Raw genomic sequence first — 18,203 nt, forward strand, 5'->3', positions numbered from 1 at the left:
ACCGGTTGGCTGTTATTGCTATACATGCATGCCTTTCGGGTTGAAAAACGCGGGCTCCACATTCCAGCGCGCCCTGCGCGAATGTTTGGGGCCCCAGCTAGGCCGCAACGCAGAGGCCTACATGGACGACATCGTCATCAAATCGAAGCGTGGGGACTCGCTGATTGATGACCTGCGGGAGACGTTCGACAACCTCCGCAGGATCAAGCTCAAGCTGAACCCCGATAAGTGCACCTTCGGTGTCAACTCCGGGCAGCTTCTGGGCTTCTTGGTTTCACACAGGAGGATAGAGGCCAACCCGACCAAAATAGAAGCCATTGAGAAGATGGAGGCCCCCCGCAAGGTGAAAGATGTCCAGCGCCTCAACGGCTGTGTTGCCGAGCTGGGGCGTTTCATCTCCAGGCTGGGCGAGCGTGCCCTGCCTTTCTTCCGGGTAATGAAGAAGAAGGGTCCAGTCTCGGGCTGTTACACAGACCTAACCCCCTTAAGAAAATAGCATTTTGCACTACGAAATTCGATGCCTGCATCAAAACAAATTCCCCCACCCACATCGGCACAACAGCCGGTATCACATCACATAAGAAATACACGGCACGAAGGCCGGTGTCAACACACATTTAATATGTTTGAACATGCACGTACACCGGTCCCGAGGTTAAACTTAACCCTAGGGCTAACCCCTAGGGGCTAAGCTCCCCCATACCAGCTATATATAGAGAGAGAGAGCTGCAGAGAGAGAGAGCTAGAGAGAGAGAGGGAGCTCATCCGAGCAAAATTAAAGCAAGAGAGAGAGGGGGAGGATCATCACTAGGGTTAGGGGGAGCTCCAGAGACAGCATGAGCAGCCCGGGAGAGCCGCCCACTGCTGGTGTAGCACCAGTGGCGGTGACTATCACCACCGCCACTGGTAGCCCTCATGGATGCCTCGAGAGGCCTCCAGTGGCGGTGTGTTTTTTGGTCCGTTTTAACCGCCACTGGAGGGGGATCACGGATGGGGTTTTTTGTAGTAGTGGAAACAGGGTACCTGCAACTATCGGTACAATCACGGGCATCTCATACAACGCATGCATTTCATATATTCGCAACCTACGAGTCTACGCCACGGGATGGTCGCTCGTTATACCTTGGACTCGTTGCGGCGTCGCGTGGTAGACGAAGTAATCGACGTAGAGGAAGTAGTCGTACGGGCGAGGCAGTCATACATGTGGTCGACATAGTCCAAGAAGTTGTTCACGTAGGCGACCTAGTCGTTCACGATGTAGCCGTCATAGGCGAAGTAGTCGTTCAATCGTCGCGGTCGTAGTCGTTCATGGCTCCGACTCTGAGGTTCTTCGGTCTTCACGCGCTAACTCGGACTTGGGCAGCGACACGACACACACCGAGCAGCAGCACAGTAGCAAAACAGCAAGCACCAATGGCAATAGCAGCAAGCAGCAGGCGGCTGGGCTTGGAGATGGGCTTCGGCCTGGTCTTGGGCAAGATGGGCCTGCAGGCTGGAGAGGATGGGCCAGCAGGGGGCTTGGCTGGGCCTGGCGAGCAGCAAGTAACAGCCGGAGGTGAGGCGAGCGGCAAGGCGCAGGCGCGGGCGGAGCAGAAGCAGCGTGCAAGGGAGGCAGCGACGAGGCGACGAGGTGGAGGCAGCCAGACGGAGGCGGAGGCGGAGGTGCGAGCAGGCGCGAGGAGTGAGGGCGGCGCCAGAGAAAAGGGAGAGGCGGCGCCGGCGAAGCGGCCATGGGAGAGGGAGAGAGGAGGAGAGGGGGAGGCGCGGGCAGGCGGGCGACGCGGCCGACGGGAGCAGGGGAAGAGGCGTGCGAGGTGGTGGCGCTGGAGCAGCAGGCGGGCGGCACGCGTGGTTGGCTTGGCGGCGCTGAAGCAGGGGAGGCGCTCGGGGACGCAAAGGGCGGACAACTCTTCCTCCTTGCATCAGAAGACATCCCAAACCTTGACATGAAGTGTCACAGTATACTTGGAAATCTTCTTGTAAGTTGGGTAAAACAAGGATGGGTGCAGACACTGGTCTCTTCTTCAACTCTTGAAAACTTTCTTCGCACTTTGATGTCCACACAAATTTCTTTTCCTTCTTCAGAAGTTCAGTCATGGGTCTTGCTATCTTGGAAAAATTCTCAATGAATTTCCTGTAGTAGCCAACAAGTCCTAGGAAGTTGCGAACATCACCGACATTCTTAGGTGCTTGCCATTATGTCACTGCTGCTACCTTAGCTGGGTCGACAGCAAATCCTGCTCCTGACACGATGTGTCCTAGAAAACTGACTTCCGATAACCAAAATTCAAACTTGCTGAATTTGGCGTACAACTTGTGTTCTCTAAGTTTCTCCAGGATCAACCGTAGATGTTGCTCATGTTCTTCTTTGCTCTTGGAGTAAATCAGGATATCATCAATGAACACTACGACAAACTTGTCCAAATATTCCATGAATACCTTGTTCATCATGTTCATGAAGTATGCTGGTGCATTGGCCAATCCAAATGGCATCACTGTATACTCATACAAGGCATACCTAGTGGTGAAGGTTGTTTTGGATATATCCGCTTCTCGGATCTTCAACTGAAAATAGCCTGATCACGGATTGATCTTTGAGAACACACATGCTGCTTTCAAATCATCGAAAAGACCATTGATTACCCGTATGAGGTGGAGCGGCCGGGCTTTGATTGATACATGAAGCCCCTACTTAAGTCAGTCCTTTTTGAATTTGCTTGTCGACGCGCCAGCGTGGGTCACCATCGGGCAGTTGGATCGACTGCAGGTAAGTACTCACCGCGTGGAGTGCTTCTTCAGTAATCCCAAGCGTCGTGTCGTCGCGATCATCTGCCGACATGATGCTTGAGGAGAGATCACGACCCGCTTTATAGAAACGAGACCTGCGATGAGCGTTTCGGAGAGGGAAGGCGCTTATGTCCGAAGTGTCGGATGATTCTGGCCGAGCCTTCTCAGATGCTTGCAGTTCCTCTTCTATCTTTTTAAGTTTGTAAATACCGTGCGCCAAAGCTAACACGAACGTCGACTCAACGCCAGAGTTGGTCTGGACTAGGCTGAATTCATCCAGGGGATCCGGGTCAGCACTGAAAAACTCTGTGAGTTTCCCAAACGACTCCGGCACCGACTCATCAGGGAACATCTTCCCAAACAAGCCGGTGAGTACCCTGGAAGCTTGCTGGAGACCAGTCGCCACTTCCGAACTGACGTTCTCCACAGCATCAGTTACCTTGTCGAGTGAATCCTCACTCGAAGTCAAAAGACTCGACAAGGAAAGCAGGCCTACAAAAGAGCCAAAAATGTTCATATAGAACATTCGAAAGGGTGAAATCAATCCCGACAGTTTTACCTGTAAGGGGGCCGAGGACTCCGCTGAGTCGATCGACTCGCGCCTTCTCGTTCTCGGCTTTTTGGAGAGAAAGGCATCTGAAGCTTCTCGCGCAAGACGCTTCACAGCCTCTATCTTCTCCGCCGACTCCCTGGACAGATCAGCGAGCTTCTGTTCCAAATTCTTGGACTGAAGTTCAGCGGCATCTTTGAGGGAGTTAGCCTGAGAAAGGAGATGTACACAACACACAACAAGATTAGCTGTTGTCGACTCTGGAAAGAAATTGAGTCAAGTATTTTACCCTGAGCGGATCGCAGCTCCTGCCGGCTTTGCTCCAACTCTCGACGGAGTTTATCGCGTTTAGCCATTACCTCTTCAGATTGATCGACAAACTCCTTTATGGAGCAGACGATCGGCTGCAAGTATCTTAGAGTCAACATCTGACTCACACTCATAAGAAATTTCCTCATTCGCGAATCGTTGAACAGGCGCTGGCCTGCCTGTCTTGGTCTTCTTAGCTGAGGGAGGAGGAGACGAAGTCACAGCGGTTGGACCTTCAACTCCGTCGATTGGTCGCTGGTCTTTGGGTCTGACTCCCTGCTGCGCTTCCTCGTCGTCTCCAGGACAACTTCTTCGGCCTCGGAGTCTTTTACCTAAACTGGCGACTCCGAGGACTCGTCAGCCAGTTCTTCCTCCCCAGCAGGTGGAGGCTGACTCGAAGGATCTTTGAGTCCCTACGATCAACGAACTGGTCAACAAAATTCAAGCGCAAATTAAGCGGCTGAAATATAGAAATTACCTCCTCTCTCGACTTGTCAGGGCCGTATGGGATTGCCGGCGAGTCAATGTTGCACGGAGCCGCGCCGGTCAGGTTCGTCAACCTTGCACCCAGGACTCCACTTCTTTTCAAGATAGTTCTTCCGCGTTCACTAGAGTGGGGTTTCCGAGTCCTTCGTAGGACCACATCGGGTGAACGCGAGCCTGCAGCGGCTGGATCCTCATCCTGAGGAATAGAGCAATCAGGTGAATACCTGTCAGCCCCTGCCCCATGAGAGAGAGCATCCCTGCCATCAGGGATCCTACCTCCGACTCCTCTGCTGGTGACAGTTCGTGGTTCCATGCTTCCGTCTTCTTTACATTCTTCTTGATTGAGAAGGCAGGGAGATTTTGGTCGGCCCCCGAGGTTTCATCCTGGACATAGAACCATTTCGACCTCAAGCTTTGCACCGATTTGCGCTGCTGGAGGGAAAAGTATTTGGCGTCGGATCTCACCTGAAAGTTGACGCTCCCGACGGCGTCAGCCTTCTGGCCTTTGATCATGAAGATCCGCTTCCAAAGCCCCTAATGTAGGCTTACTCCCAAGTAACATTCACACAGCGTGATGAAGCACGCAACGTGCAAATAAGAGTTGTGAGGGAGATCGTGAAGTTGCGGCCCATAGGCTAACAGCATGGCACGGAAAAAGGCGTGAAGGGGGAAAGAAAAGCCCCCTCAACACATAGTCGATGAAGATAAACCGCTCACCTAGCAAAGGCCGTGGGTACTCATTCTTAGCCGGGAAACGAACCCCGTCAGGACCTCCTAGCAACAAGCCCTCATCCTGCAATTCCAGGATCTTGGGGCGCTAATTGGTCACGGCCGGCTAGGGAATGGGCCCCTTGCCGGCATCTCCCTTGCCGGCGTCGTTCTTGGAACTTGTGGCTTTGGTCCTGCCCATCTCCGGAGGGTGTGAGTTTCTCGGTCGCTAAGGAACTCGCGAAGAGCCTTTTGCTGTGGAGGCAGAAAGCTTGGGCGCTTGTGATTGGGTCGGGAGGAAAGAAGAAGGGTAAAAGGCATTACCTATCCACCCTCCTCGTTATATAAGCCGAACCCTGGCAAAGGATCCGTGCCGCAAGATCCTTATCTTGGCCACGTGTCTCACATCAATCGGGATACGAAACGGTGAAAATGGAAACGACCGCCTACATTTCAGGCGCGAGAATCAATGGAATCATTATTATGCCTTATTTACTACGCGAAGTGTGATCGTTTCTCCACTGACGCACGCCAACAGTGCATCTAGCTGTCAGGCTAGGCTGCGCACCCAATCACATCGGCTGATCAAACGGCTCTTCACCTTCAACAGGTACGTCATCCATGGCGAAATCTAACTCGAATATCATGACTTGAAACCATCTTTCCTATGGGATAATTGAGTTTATTATAAGACGTTAAGACTCGCCTCGAGTCTCACTTGTGAATACAAGGACTCTCATTCGAGTCACTTACTAACCAGCGGTTGGTTTCTTTTGATTAAAGACTTCGCACAGTCAGTTTTTGGTTATCTTTACCTAGACAGGTAAAACCAGGTCAACAACCTTGACATAAACAGTCGATTTCGTATAGTCGACACAACTGAGTCGCATCAGCTGTGTCACCTCAGTTATTTGTGCTGATTGCATGACAGTAAGCCTCATGGATTTCATCCATAGAGCCTGGAGCCACACCAGCTACGTCGCTCTAGTTAATCCATGCTCATTGCATGAAGATAAGTCTCATGGGTCATTCCATCGAGCCTGAAATCGCATCAACTGCGGCATTTCAGATTATCCATGCTCATGGCATGAAGATAAGACTCAAAGGTTCTCTGTCGGGCCTGAAATCGTACCAGCTACCACTGCTACACAAATAGCTACCAGTGGCGGTCAAAAAAAGAGGTTGGTGGCGGGGCCCCGCCACCAACCATGCGTCACTGGTGTTCCGACCAGCACTGGCGTTGTTTTAACCCGCCATTGGTGCTCCGACCAGCACTGGCCGTTATTGTATCACCGTCACTGGTAACCATTTTCGGTATTAAAAAAAAAGCAAGCTACGAGCCTGCTTTTTTCACATTTTCATCGCCGTGAAACAAATCAGAGATCTATAGAGAGGTAAAACCTGCCTGATTAATCAATTAATTAGGGAGAACCAGAGAGAGGCAACGAAACAACACATCAAACCGAGTTACAATGCACAGAACCAAACTGGATTTAACAAGCACAAACACATCTGTCTGAATACAACACATAAAGGAAACTTCATCTGCAGCAGAAGGTGTTCTCCTCGCCCATGATCTTGAGGTGCAGCAGGGAGAAGACCTGCATCTGCAGCACGGAGAAGAAGACAACAGCTTCATTAGCACGGAGAGAGGGTGAGGAAAATAGTGAGAGAAAGGGAAACGAGGGTGAGCGAGAGAGACAGTACCAGAGAGATGGAGACCGGATCCTCTGAGCTCCTCCATGTCACCAGCGTGGCCGGATCCGCAGTGGCCGAGGTTGCCCTCCTCCCGTCGGTGGCGGAGGAGAACTGCTGGATCCCATCGGTGGCACGGAGGAGCCAGATCCACGGTCGGAGGAACCGGATCCGTGGTGCCCGAGGCCGTCCTCCTCCATAGCGGCGGTGACTCAGGGAGGAGTGGAAGGTGTGCTAGGTGAGGAGGGAAGAAGGCTGACGGCTCGAGGAAGGGAGGAGGGGACGAGCAGGGGCGGAGGGCGCGCGAGGAGAGTAGCCGGAGGGGATGGGAGAGAATAGATGGCCGGTGGTCAGAGGGGAGAGGAGGAGTATCGGGGAAAAGAGATAAGGGAGAAGAAGGGGATCGGGAGAGAGATGGAGAAAAGAGGGAGGGTGTCACGGGCTAGGGCCGATGGGGGAGATGGAGTCATGGGTAAGGAACGAAGGGCTGGGAGCAGGCCACCTCATCGATCCATGCCCCCCAGCTTCAGCCAATCAGGTGCGACGGGAGCACAGGGGCTGGATCGTGTGTTTTCTGGGCACAAAAAAACCTGGGATCTCTCTAGTGGCAGGTATTAATACAAAACCGCCACTGGAGGGTCTAAAATATGTGTGATTAATTTTTTTAGTATAATATAATTGCTTTATGGGTTATAACTAAATAGATTTATAAGCTTATAGATATGGTCCATTTTGTGTGAAAACTGGGTGCCATTTTGGAATATATTTGAACTACTTGCTTCACAAAATACCTCATTTTTTGCGTTTAGAAAATGAAAAACATTTTTGTAAAACTTAAAATTTGTAAGCTCTTTGGCAATATTGTTTGGCATGCAAAGACGCATCTCTGTGCAAAAATTGGATTCATTATCACAAACTATGATATAGAAATGGCCGTGCCTTTGGTCATTTGGCTTGAACTCATAAACAGTCATACTTGATAGTCCATTTTGTGAAGATTTTTTTTGAACATTTGTCAAAATTAAAGTTTATCATTTTTCATGGCAACTAGTACACATAAAAGGACTCCATGCCAAAGAATTTACTTTTTTAACACATTCTTCATATTACTAGAATTTTCGCAAGATAGAGTGAAAATTGTCGACACATATTTCCATAGAAAGGTGTTCCATATTTCAACACCCTTTATGAATCTTACAAAATTCTTGCTTGTATACCTTAAAATGATTTTTTTATTTTTTTAGCAACAAACTATCACACATTTGTAGTTCAAATTTGAATTACTTTTCAGAAATCGCTAGAAATTCATTTAAATGGGAAAAGGTATCAATATAGCTATAAAATTTAAAGCCTTTTGACACAGCCATTTAAATACGTTCTACTTTGTGTGAAAATTGTATAGGTGCCATTTTGAAACATAAATGTTGTACTTGCTTCACAAAATACTTCATTTTTGCATTGAAAAAAATGGAAAATCATTATTTCTGAGAAAGACCGTGTTATATTATTGTTTAAACATGTTAAAGAAATAAAGACTAGAGAAAAAAGAATCACGTCGTTTGGATTTGTTTTGAATTAGTTATGATTTTTGCAAGTGTCAGCGGTCTCCAAGGGGTCACCAGTGGCGGGTTCGGGCTTAGGACAGCCACTGGTAGGTGGGGGGTCACCAATGGTTGTTCTAAGAGGTCACCAGTGGCTGTGCACAATGACTTCTAGCACCGGTGGCGGTGATTTTTTTCATGAAAATGACCGCCACTGGTGACCTCACGAGTGGCGGTGATTTTTTGAGTGAAAATAACCGCCACCGGTGAGGATTCATAGAAGGGGTACTCTGTAGTAGTGTACGTTATTTCAGTCGAATCGATACTCATTGTATGAAGGTAAGACCTAAAAATTAAGAATTCTTATCTAAGGGTCGCTCCCCAATCCATGTTCATTACATGAAGATAAGACCCGTAGGCTTCCTATAGGGCCTTGAACGTACCAGCTGCGTATTTCCAGTACATACAATGACAAAAATCTTGACGAACGAGTCGAGTACTTGAAAACTGGAGTTCAACTCTATAAGACCCCAGCAGGCTAAGTCAAATTTCACCAGTTGCCAGGTTCGAACCCGGGGACTCGAATGCTGATGAAAACTGGTGTTGCATTTGCCCTGGAGCAATTAACTGGACTCGAGTATCTAGGCACATTAAGCATATATCCGTAAGATCTCTCTTCACTGCATTTGATTTGACATGCCATCAATATCAGATTGTGAAACTGTTACTTAACAGTCGAACATTAAAACATCGGCTCAGACATTTTCTAAGTCGAAACGCTTCTCATTTGAAGTCTAACTCGATGAAATACCGAGTCTGCAGCATTATGCAACTGGCTCAATAGTAAATTGAGTTTATTCTTTACGGGAAAAGTCCCTACTCAAGTCTTCGACTCAACTAGGCACTTCGGGGCTACTGACGTGGTTATGACTAACCACGTACTCAACTCGAGTATACCCGTTACGGCCCAGCTGGGGGGCCCACAAGGAAGCCTACTACGACTCCAGGAGTCTACTGGCCAAATCTTGTGACTCAAGATAAGGAAGATTAATTAAAGTATATCTTTTCATTGTAACCGACTTGGACTCTACCTTAGACTTGGGTTCCTGCATATATAAAGGACTAGGAGGGGGAGCCAAGGAGGACCCCAACTTAGCAAGGAGTAGCGTAGACACACTCGCCAGATCGAATCTGTGCATCTAGCTTCCGCGGCACCCCATTGTAATCGACTCATCAATACAAGATCAGACAATCAGGACGTAGGGTATTACCTCATCGAGGGCCCTGAATCTGGGTAAATCGTGTTCCCTGTGTCCTTGTTAGACGACGAGTTCGCCAACACATACACTCAAAATATTTCCTAGATACAAGTCCACCAATATGGATATTGTCGAAGTCACAACTTCGTCAATCTTCACTTTGGACTTATAAAGCTCAAAGAGATGGCTTACATAATAAGGTCACACAAGATAGTAGTTCCGTTTCTTTGCAAGTAATATACTGAAAATGTTTAGTAATTGAATTCACCTGATTATAATTGTTATTGAATACTCTAACATTGAGGGTACATACTAATGGTCATATTCATAGTGGTTGTGTCCATATCACTAGCCATCGAGGACGTTCTCGTTGGCGAGGGCAAAGTATCACAATAAGGAGAGAGCTCTCTAGTGGTATATATGGCAATGCTGCATGGTGATCACGACAAAAAAAAATCTGTAGGATCTTGGTTGTAGCATAGAGAGAGTGAATTGACGTTTCCAAAATATAGAATCTATACCAATTATATTGTGGATTTGCATAAACCGAGTCTTCACAAATTCAAAACCTATAGAACTAGCTAGGTTCAATGCGCCAACATCATATCCTATATCTATTAGGATTTGAACTTAGGTCGACAGACAAGCAAACATATTTTTTTTAAAGAATAATTGCATATATAAATGCACAATGTGAAGAAATAAGAGTGACATGGTGAGCCCATGACTAGGATGGTCCAACTATTTAGTCCACATCTAGGATGGGCCAGAGTAATATTTCTCCGATGAGCCAATATTTAACGAGATTTATTGAGCCAAATCTATCGGTAAAACTGAATTTTTTTTACAAAGACTGCCTTAGGATGGTCTCCAAGACCCTCTCTCTGTGACTACAAAGGACAACTGCTACCAAAATTTGAAAATTCATCGATATCCTGCATCTCTGTCAAGGAAGCTTACTCCAACGATCAAGATGGCTCCAAATCAAGCTATTTCTAAAGATCGAAGCATCTTGCAACTTGCAAGAAACACTCACTATTGCAGCATTGCTGCCTCGCTCCTCTGTTTCGTAGGTGGTAAGCTGCTCAATTCCTCCCAATCTTGTCGAGGAGATAAACAAGGGCAACACTGCTAAGCAAGCCATCGTCCATCGAGTAAGCGGTAGCATAAACAACTAGTTTGACATCCCTCGTTTCCTTTCATTTGGTAGAGATGAAATGAAACCAGTTTTTTGATAGAATTTCATTTGGTTGAATTTAAATTTCGGGGTTCAAAAATCATGTTTGTCTACCACATGGAAAGAGGCAATTCTAGAGAAATGATAGCTTTTATTGAGAAAATGGAGTTAGCTATAGTGTGATTCCATAGAATTTTGGATTGAATTACTTTAGCTAATTCTGTGCCAACTAAGTTGATTTCTAGAATCCAAAATGAATTCCAAAATTATTTAGGTCCAAATGATGGGTGCCAAACAAGTTGTAAGCATAATTAGCCATAACTTGTCTTGAAACTCACTTTACGAACAATAAGTCCACGTACCAATTCGCTCACCGAGTGCAACTTCTATAGTTGAACTCTTGCTCATATTGAAATCTACCTAGGGCTAGATAGTCCGACCCTGGTGGCTAAATTGTCCGACCTCCTTGGACAATTTAGGGTGGGTCAACAACCATTTGATTTCTACCTATTGGGGACAAGCCATGGGAGGTTTGGGGAATTGGGGCTAGATGAGAGATAGGCTGACCATCCATCCATATGTACTCCCAAAACAAAGCACTAGTGTCGTTGCCAGCCGGCCACCTTCTTGGTAGAATAAGAAAAGATACTTTGCACGGTGTGGGAGAAATGCAGGTCCATCCTATGCGGATGGCTGATGGGTTTGGTCATCATACGTCTATGATGGCCCACGCCAACAAAATAAGCAATGGAAGAAAGATAAAAAACTATTCCGTTGCTATAGTTGCCTATTTAACAATATTCCTTATTGCAAAATTAGTTTCGTCCGCTGCAACACTATTTCGCTAGCTAGTACTATCCTTAGCTCTGTCCTACATAAGATAATGTAGCTTTCTCCTAAATCAAATTTCTTAAAGTTTGAAAATTTTATAGAAACAATGTACTAATAGGTACAATACAAAATAAGTACGCTATGGATATATAGCAAGGTGAATTAATAAAACTAAATTATTGTTGTAGATGTTGGCTGATTTTTTTACGAATTTGGTTGACTTAGAATAAAATTAAAATATCTTATATTTAGGAAGATATAATATAGCTATGAGATCAAAATAAGGTTCCCATTAGCTTGCCCAACTAAGGCCTCCTCCGGCTTCGGAGTTGCGTATAGGTAAGGATCGAGGGGTGCATTCCTCGTTAATCCCCACCGGGCTGACATTAACTTGAGTTGGGTTATATGTTGGGATCTGGAAATCAATTAAGCAAAGAACAATCCTTCTGCTTGTCACGAACTTTGAGGATAGCTTCAACCAACAAGTAGACAGTGGAATAAACACAATCAACATGCACAAGTAATACATGAATTGAAAAACCTCCTCAATAGGAGTAAAAAATCACGGATGACCGGTCCACGCAACTTCCACTATGAGTAAATGGGTACAAGATTCTTCTCTAGAACATCTAGAAATGTACAACACACTCAGCACATTACTAACCGGTAATCACAACAGCATCCATGAGAGATAAAACCAAAACAAAGCAGAGTTAACACAACTTCTGTCCCCTTTAATATTCTGTTAACTGTTCTGAAACCGTTGATCTAAATAACACCAAATTTGGCAGACGAGTAGATCCACGACTGACCAACAAGCACTCAAAATTTCAGCTCAAGCGAACACCTTTTGCCTACCCAAACCGTTCTTCTACCAAAATGACTCTTTTGAATCTGCAGTCAACAAGCTGAAGAAACCACTCCCAAATCTGATGCTTCTCTAGCGCAACAGTCAAACCAGCCAACCGGATCGAAGTAATCAATGTAAGGAACAACCTCATCAAGTTTGGAGCCACTCCAAACACGTCTGAGTCTCCAATCACCGGTTTGAAGAAAATCGGTCTGGGTTCACCAATCTTGACAGAAATCACCTCTTGATTCTTATTCCTCTCTTATCACAAGCTGTGTTATTTGTGTTGCTCTCTCTTGCTTAGTCACGCAGAGTCCTATAGCTAACTACACACGACGTGGAACACACGCGATGCCGTGGAGAAGATGAACAGGAACGAACTCAATAAAACAGAGACAGAGTTTGTGCGGTGTAACCGTAAGGCTTTTCCATTCTCCTTTTTATTCAGATCTCAAACTGTAATCCTACAGCCCCACATGGCTCGTGCCATCCCACGACTCGGAGCTGCAGTGCGTGTTAACAGAAAGAAAAGGCTGAAAACACGCCATGATGTGAACTAGCACACATCAGGCCTACATGCGTGACATGCAGCACGATGCAAAATCACGTCCTACGTCTACAACGTCAGTTTAAATACCATCACGCTAATAGTATTAAACATGAAGGTTGCCCGTCGCAGATAAGCCGACACAGAAAAAGAATACTCATATCGGGTTAGCCGACACAAATTATTTTCGTGTCATTATTTTCTGATGGGTGAGCCGTCAAATCAGAAAATATTCCGGACGTCAAAATGTTTTTTGTCGGCCACCGTCAGAAATATTCGCCAGAAATTATATTTGTGACACGCAAATTCTTTTTTCCGACGCTCCAGTTTTGACGATATTTGCATGACGGTTGACCGACACAAATTATGTTTCTGTCGGCTTTTGGGTTATTTTTGACGGAAATGCACGGCCACTGAACCCTGTAATCAGTGAACAGAAAGCATACTAAATAGCTAACGTGACAGAATATGTTGAACACAAGTTTAAGTCTATCAAATCACCCCCTAAACTTGATGTTCTTAGAGCAAGTCCAGCGCCTCCCCAATCACTCCCCCGATACCAATTTTAGGGGAGAAAACGCAAAAAACGCCGCCCAGCAGATCCCCAGTTGCCTCCCCGAAATATCCGCTTCCCCTATCCGCCCCTCCTTCTCCCCTACATATCGGGGTGATGGAGGCCTCCCCTATCCACGCCCGGGGGCAACCGCTCGCCCCGGATTTCTTCGTCCCGGCACGAGCCCGAGCCGTCCACAGGTTCCTCCCCATCCTTGTATCTCTCCAATTTCATTCGGATCGAGCTCGAATCGACGGGGAGATGCACTGCGGCGGCGCCATGGGGCAGGGGAGGGGCGGGTGGCGCAGGGCCAGGAGCACTTCGCCATGGTCCGGCCGGCCCTGAGGTGGCGGAGGAGGTTGGCGGCGCGGGTGGTGGACGAGAGCGCCGTTGCCGTCCTCAGCGGCGGTGGGGGCTCCGACCTTGGGCGGCGCACTGGCCAGGGGAGAGCGCAAGAACTTGGGGCTGCTCCTCGATTGGCTGCAGCAGCCATGGACAGGACGTGGATGGAGATGGGATGGAAGGATGGGCGTGGCCGTTCCTGTTCTTCAGATGGAGATGGATGGGCCTGCCTATTCTTCAGATGGAGATGGACAGGGCGTGGATGGGCGTGAGATGGAGATGGACAGGGCGTGGTTGTTCTTCTATAAGTTTGGTACTGCTTCCTGTCAAATTGTAGTCCATTTGTTGTCCAATTTTCTGTGTGAAATTGATACTGCCATATGATTATATATGTGTCATTTTTTTTGTAGTTTCAGATTTTGGTAATGGATGGTTATACATATTAGAGATATGTGCTGTAATCTGAACTAATGGTAGTATAATGAAAAACATTGCATTATGTAGAAAATGATACAATCACGGCTTACACCCAACATGATTTAAAAATATATTAGAGATCTCATACACTACATTATTACTACCACTTATTACAACTACATCTCTTCACGGATCTGCCACAAGTGCTCAACTAGATCAACTTGACGCTGACAATGAAATCCGACCATTCAAAAACTAGTCGTTGAAAATCCGGCCGTTCAAAACTAGCCGTTAGAGAGTTAGCCGTTGTGTTTCAAATTGCGGTTACACAAAATTCTTAAAATATAGAATAGGGAAGATATTTTAGGAGAACTGCTGGAGTTGGACAAGTTTTAGGGGAGAATATTTTTAGGAAAGTCCCCCATTTTGAAATATAGAGAAGATATTTTAAGGAAACTGCTGGACTTGCCCTTACTTTACCTTGACAAGTCCCAGCTTGTCCCCCATCTCCATGAATCCGACTCGACCCAATGATTTTGTCAGTTCATCTGGTTCTCGGTAGAGACTAGAGGCATGATCCACTTCAACTCTACCTTGCTCGACACATTCACGAATGAAATGATACTCGTGTCGATGTGTTTGCTTCTCTCGTGGTGAACAGTATTTGTTGTTCACCAGGAGCTTGAACTTCTCAGGTACACAGCTTCTGAAATCACCAATCATAGGACTGAGCCACATACGTTGACACGCCGCCGTAGTAGCATCAATATACTCCGCTTCCATGAAGACAAAGCTACGATTTTCTGCTTCTGTGAAGTCCAGGAGATCAGGCTTGAGCCAAGATAAAGAGAGCAGTTTTTTTACTCATGAGCATATACTGCGCGTGCTATCACGAGCGTCCGACGGTTGCGCGCAGACCGTTTGATCTCTGAGCAAGAAAAGTCTTGGGGGACCACCACGACTGCATTCGATGGCAAGATAACAGCCGTGAGCACTGCGTCAGCGTTCGATCCCATGATCCCATCCTTGTCTCATATAGATACACTGTGATCTGCAAGGAGAAACGAGTGTTTTTTATTGGAATTGTAACCTCACTGTTAATTACAATGTAGATCTGAAATACGTAACATCCGGTCCATTCTCTCTCTCAAAATATATATCCATTCATTCTCAAGAATATGTGTTTTCTCTCGATTTTTATCCATTCTCTCTCAAGAACATGTGTTTCTCTCTCTATCCGATTTCGTTTTCTCTATATATATATTTTCCCTCTGCCTCATATTAGGTGTTGAAATATTGCATGTATCTAAAAGCTTTTTAGATATAGGTACATCTATATGTGGACAAATTTGAGACACTTAATATGCGACGGAGGGTATATCCATTTTCTCTAAAAAAATAAGTGTTTTCTTTCTATATATATGCATTTTCTCTCAAGAACATGTATTTTCTCCCTCTGTTCGGTTTCGTTTTTCTCTCTCTACATATATATATATATATTCATAAGTGTTTTTTCTCTCTAATTGATTTCGGTTTTCTCAAGAATATACATTTCTCTGAATTGTATTCGTGTAGCTTCGTCAGAGTCGGACGTATCTACCCAATGAAATTGAACAACACTCTGACAAATTGGTTTCTCATGCATGCACACGTTTTCACTCTGACATTTTTTAATTATGGTTCAAAATCTATGCTAACTAGCTAAAGATGGACCGTCGGAACTGTATTATTGATCGTCCCAGTTGGTGGTGGGAGTCTTACACTACGCGAATCAGTGTGCAAAAGCAAATAAATGCGATCTACTCTCCCCTTCCATAATTCTTGTCTCAAATTTGCCAAAAAATAGATGTATCTATTTTTAAAAGATGTCTAAATACATGCAATATTTCGACAAGAATTATAGAACGGAGCGAGTACATCATTCACCGTACGACCATTGTTCATCCATGGGGTCACGCGCGTACTGCAGATTAATTAATGTCATTTCCATCATCCTACCGTCTGGGATTTTTTTTTGAGGGGCAAAGACAATAGGCTAAAAGCCTATTGCCATAAAATTATATTAATGAAGAAAATGTATATTAAGAGAAAAAAAGAAAATCATCTAAAGGATGCTATCAAGGCTTCAAAGCCTCTAAGCCTTTTTCTTTTTGCTGTGTGCCATCATCCTACCGTCTGGGATTGGAAACAGCCGTCAAGGATGCAGCACGCGATCGACGGCATAGATAGATGGAGCAAAATGCTCGGGAGCAACCGAAGCTTTTCCCAAGATAAAAGATGATGCCCGAGGTGCTCTTTCTATCATCCAGATCACCCTCAGATCACTGTCACCGAAGCCAATTAACTTAACTGAACCGGCCTTTTCATAGTGACAGACATAGCCAACAGTTCCACTTACATACTTCATAGTGACAGCCATAGCCAACAAGCCAATTATATATGTCCCTCGCCGTCCCGAAGTGAATTCCCAGGATGCATTGTAACCTATTTCGATTCAATATATATAGATAAAGCCTTTCATAATGTATGATATTACAACACACGGACACACACATGGAGATCGCAATTAATATCATAGAGCGCTCCAGACTGCTGGCATGCAAGCTCACAAGCACGACAAGACAACTAACAAGAGGATGGGCTAGCTTGATCTGATCAGCTAGCGGCTGCGGCCGTAGAGGGAGTAAGCGTTGAGGACAGCGAGGAGGATGAGGATGAGGGAGTTGACGATGGCGAGGAAGGTGGAGGCACCGACGTGGCGGCAGAACTTGTCGTAGAGGTTGCAGATCTTGTTCCACCGTGTGTGCGAGTTCCCCTTCAGCCCCACCCACGCCACGGCGCCTGCTGTGCCGGTCGCCGACGCCATGATAGCCGCGTAAAACTGCCATGCTCAAAAAGTTTATTTTCAGCTAACTCCTCCATGTTTTTGAATTGACCACGATTTTCCTTTAAATATTCCAATCAAACATTTTATAGTTGAAATAATCCTGTACGTACGGGTTGACAAGTCTACGTACAAATCAAGTAGTCCAACAGCCTGCAGCAAGGAGCTAGATATATACTCCCTCTGTCTCATATTAAGTGACTTAAATTTGCTCAAATATGGATGTATCTATGCCTAAAAAGCGTCTAAATACATGTAATAAAAAGTCAGTACTAGATAGTGGAGTACTTCAGAACAATTCAAACTACTCCCTCCGTCCAACAAAAGATGTCTCAACTTCGACCAAATTTGAATGCATTTATACACTAAATAATGTCTAGATACATCCAAACTTGAAACATTTTTTGTTGGACAGAGGAAGTACTAGTTAAGGTACTCACGACATCAAGCAGAATGAGGAGGAAGAGCGTCTTGGCCGAGCAAACCGAGCTCATGGAGATGGACTTAAGCGAGCAGGCCGCCGATAGCAAGCTATACAAGCACGTCACACACAGCGCCACAAGCAGATATCTACAAGTAGAATGAGAGCCGTGCATAGAATAACATAAGAATCATAAGTTAGACAGAATTAACACACCTAGCTTAACTCCGGAGACCGGAGGATATATATATATATATACACGCCGAGTACAGACGACTCACATGAGCGCCGGAGAGTCTTTGAACTGGGCGGCTACCGGCGCGAGTCTGAACGGCGGCGTTAGCACCACGGACACGATAGCCGTCTGCTTGGCGGTGAGCAGCATGACGAGCGCGGAGAGCGACGCCGCGAATAGCAGCAACCGCAGGACTAGGTCGGCGGAGAAGAGGCTCACCGGAGGGGCTGACGCCGCCGGTGCGTGCCCCGACTCCAGCGTGGTCTTCCCGCTGTCCTCTGCTGTGGCCATGGCTTCGATCGGACGCGCGGCTGGCTAGCTTGATGAGTTTGCACTTGTTGACTGCAATTTAATGTGTCAAGACGTTGTTGTGGCACAGCTGTGCTTGGTCTGTCTCTCTCTATATATAGCCGCCTCAGGGCGTGGCAGATAACGTACGTGAGAATGCATGCTGGCTGGCACAACCCTTCGCCCTAGACTGACGTAATTAAGTACCTAATCAATTAATGTTGGCTTTGACCAGTGGCTAGTCTATTCGCACACTGGAGTAGAGTAATCTTTGTACACCAACTAATTTATTTTTTCAGGATAAGATTGTGGATCCTGTCGTT

The 18,203-nt window shown here is 46.2% G+C and overlaps 1 protein-coding gene across 1 annotated transcript; it reads right to left on the reverse strand.

Moving 5' to 3' along the window:
• Nucleotides 1–16,525: 16,525 nt before the first annotated feature.
• Nucleotides 16,526–17,983, reverse strand: LOC100825695 (CASP-like protein 1D1). Its single transcript, XM_003563152.3, has 3 exons — nt 17,639–17,983; nt 17,377–17,506; nt 16,526–16,933 (listed from the first exon to the last, which is right to left on the reverse strand). The coding sequence occupies exons 1-3, from the start codon at nt 17,881–17,883 to the stop codon at nt 16,712–16,714; spliced, it is 597 nt and encodes a 198-aa protein (XP_003563200.1). The 5' UTR covers nt 17,884–17,983; the 3' UTR covers nt 16,526–16,711.
• Between the last annotated feature and the right edge of the window lie 220 nt (nt 17,984–18,203).

The sequence above is a fragment of the Brachypodium distachyon genome, chromosome 1, assembly GCF_000005505.3.
Source record: "Brachypodium distachyon strain Bd21 chromosome 1, Brachypodium_distachyon_v3.0, whole genome shotgun sequence".
NCBI classification, from domain to species: domain Eukaryota; kingdom Viridiplantae; phylum Streptophyta; class Magnoliopsida; order Poales; family Poaceae; genus Brachypodium; species Brachypodium distachyon.

Excerpts from the sequence above, each read along its gene's own strand:
- LOC100825695 (XM_003563152.3), bottom strand. The coding sequence starts at position 17,883 with ATGGCCACAGCAGAGGACAGCGGGAAGACCACGCTGGAGTCGGGGCAC. Across the intron at positions 17,507-17,638 it reads AAAGACTCTCCGGCGCTCAT|ATATCTGCTTGTGGCGCTGT; the intron begins GTGAGTCGTCTG and ends TTCTACTTGTAG. Across the intron at positions 16,934-17,376 it reads TCCTCATTCTGCTTGATGTC|TTTTACGCGGCTATCATGGC; the intron begins GTGAGTACCTTA and ends TGAGCATGGCAG.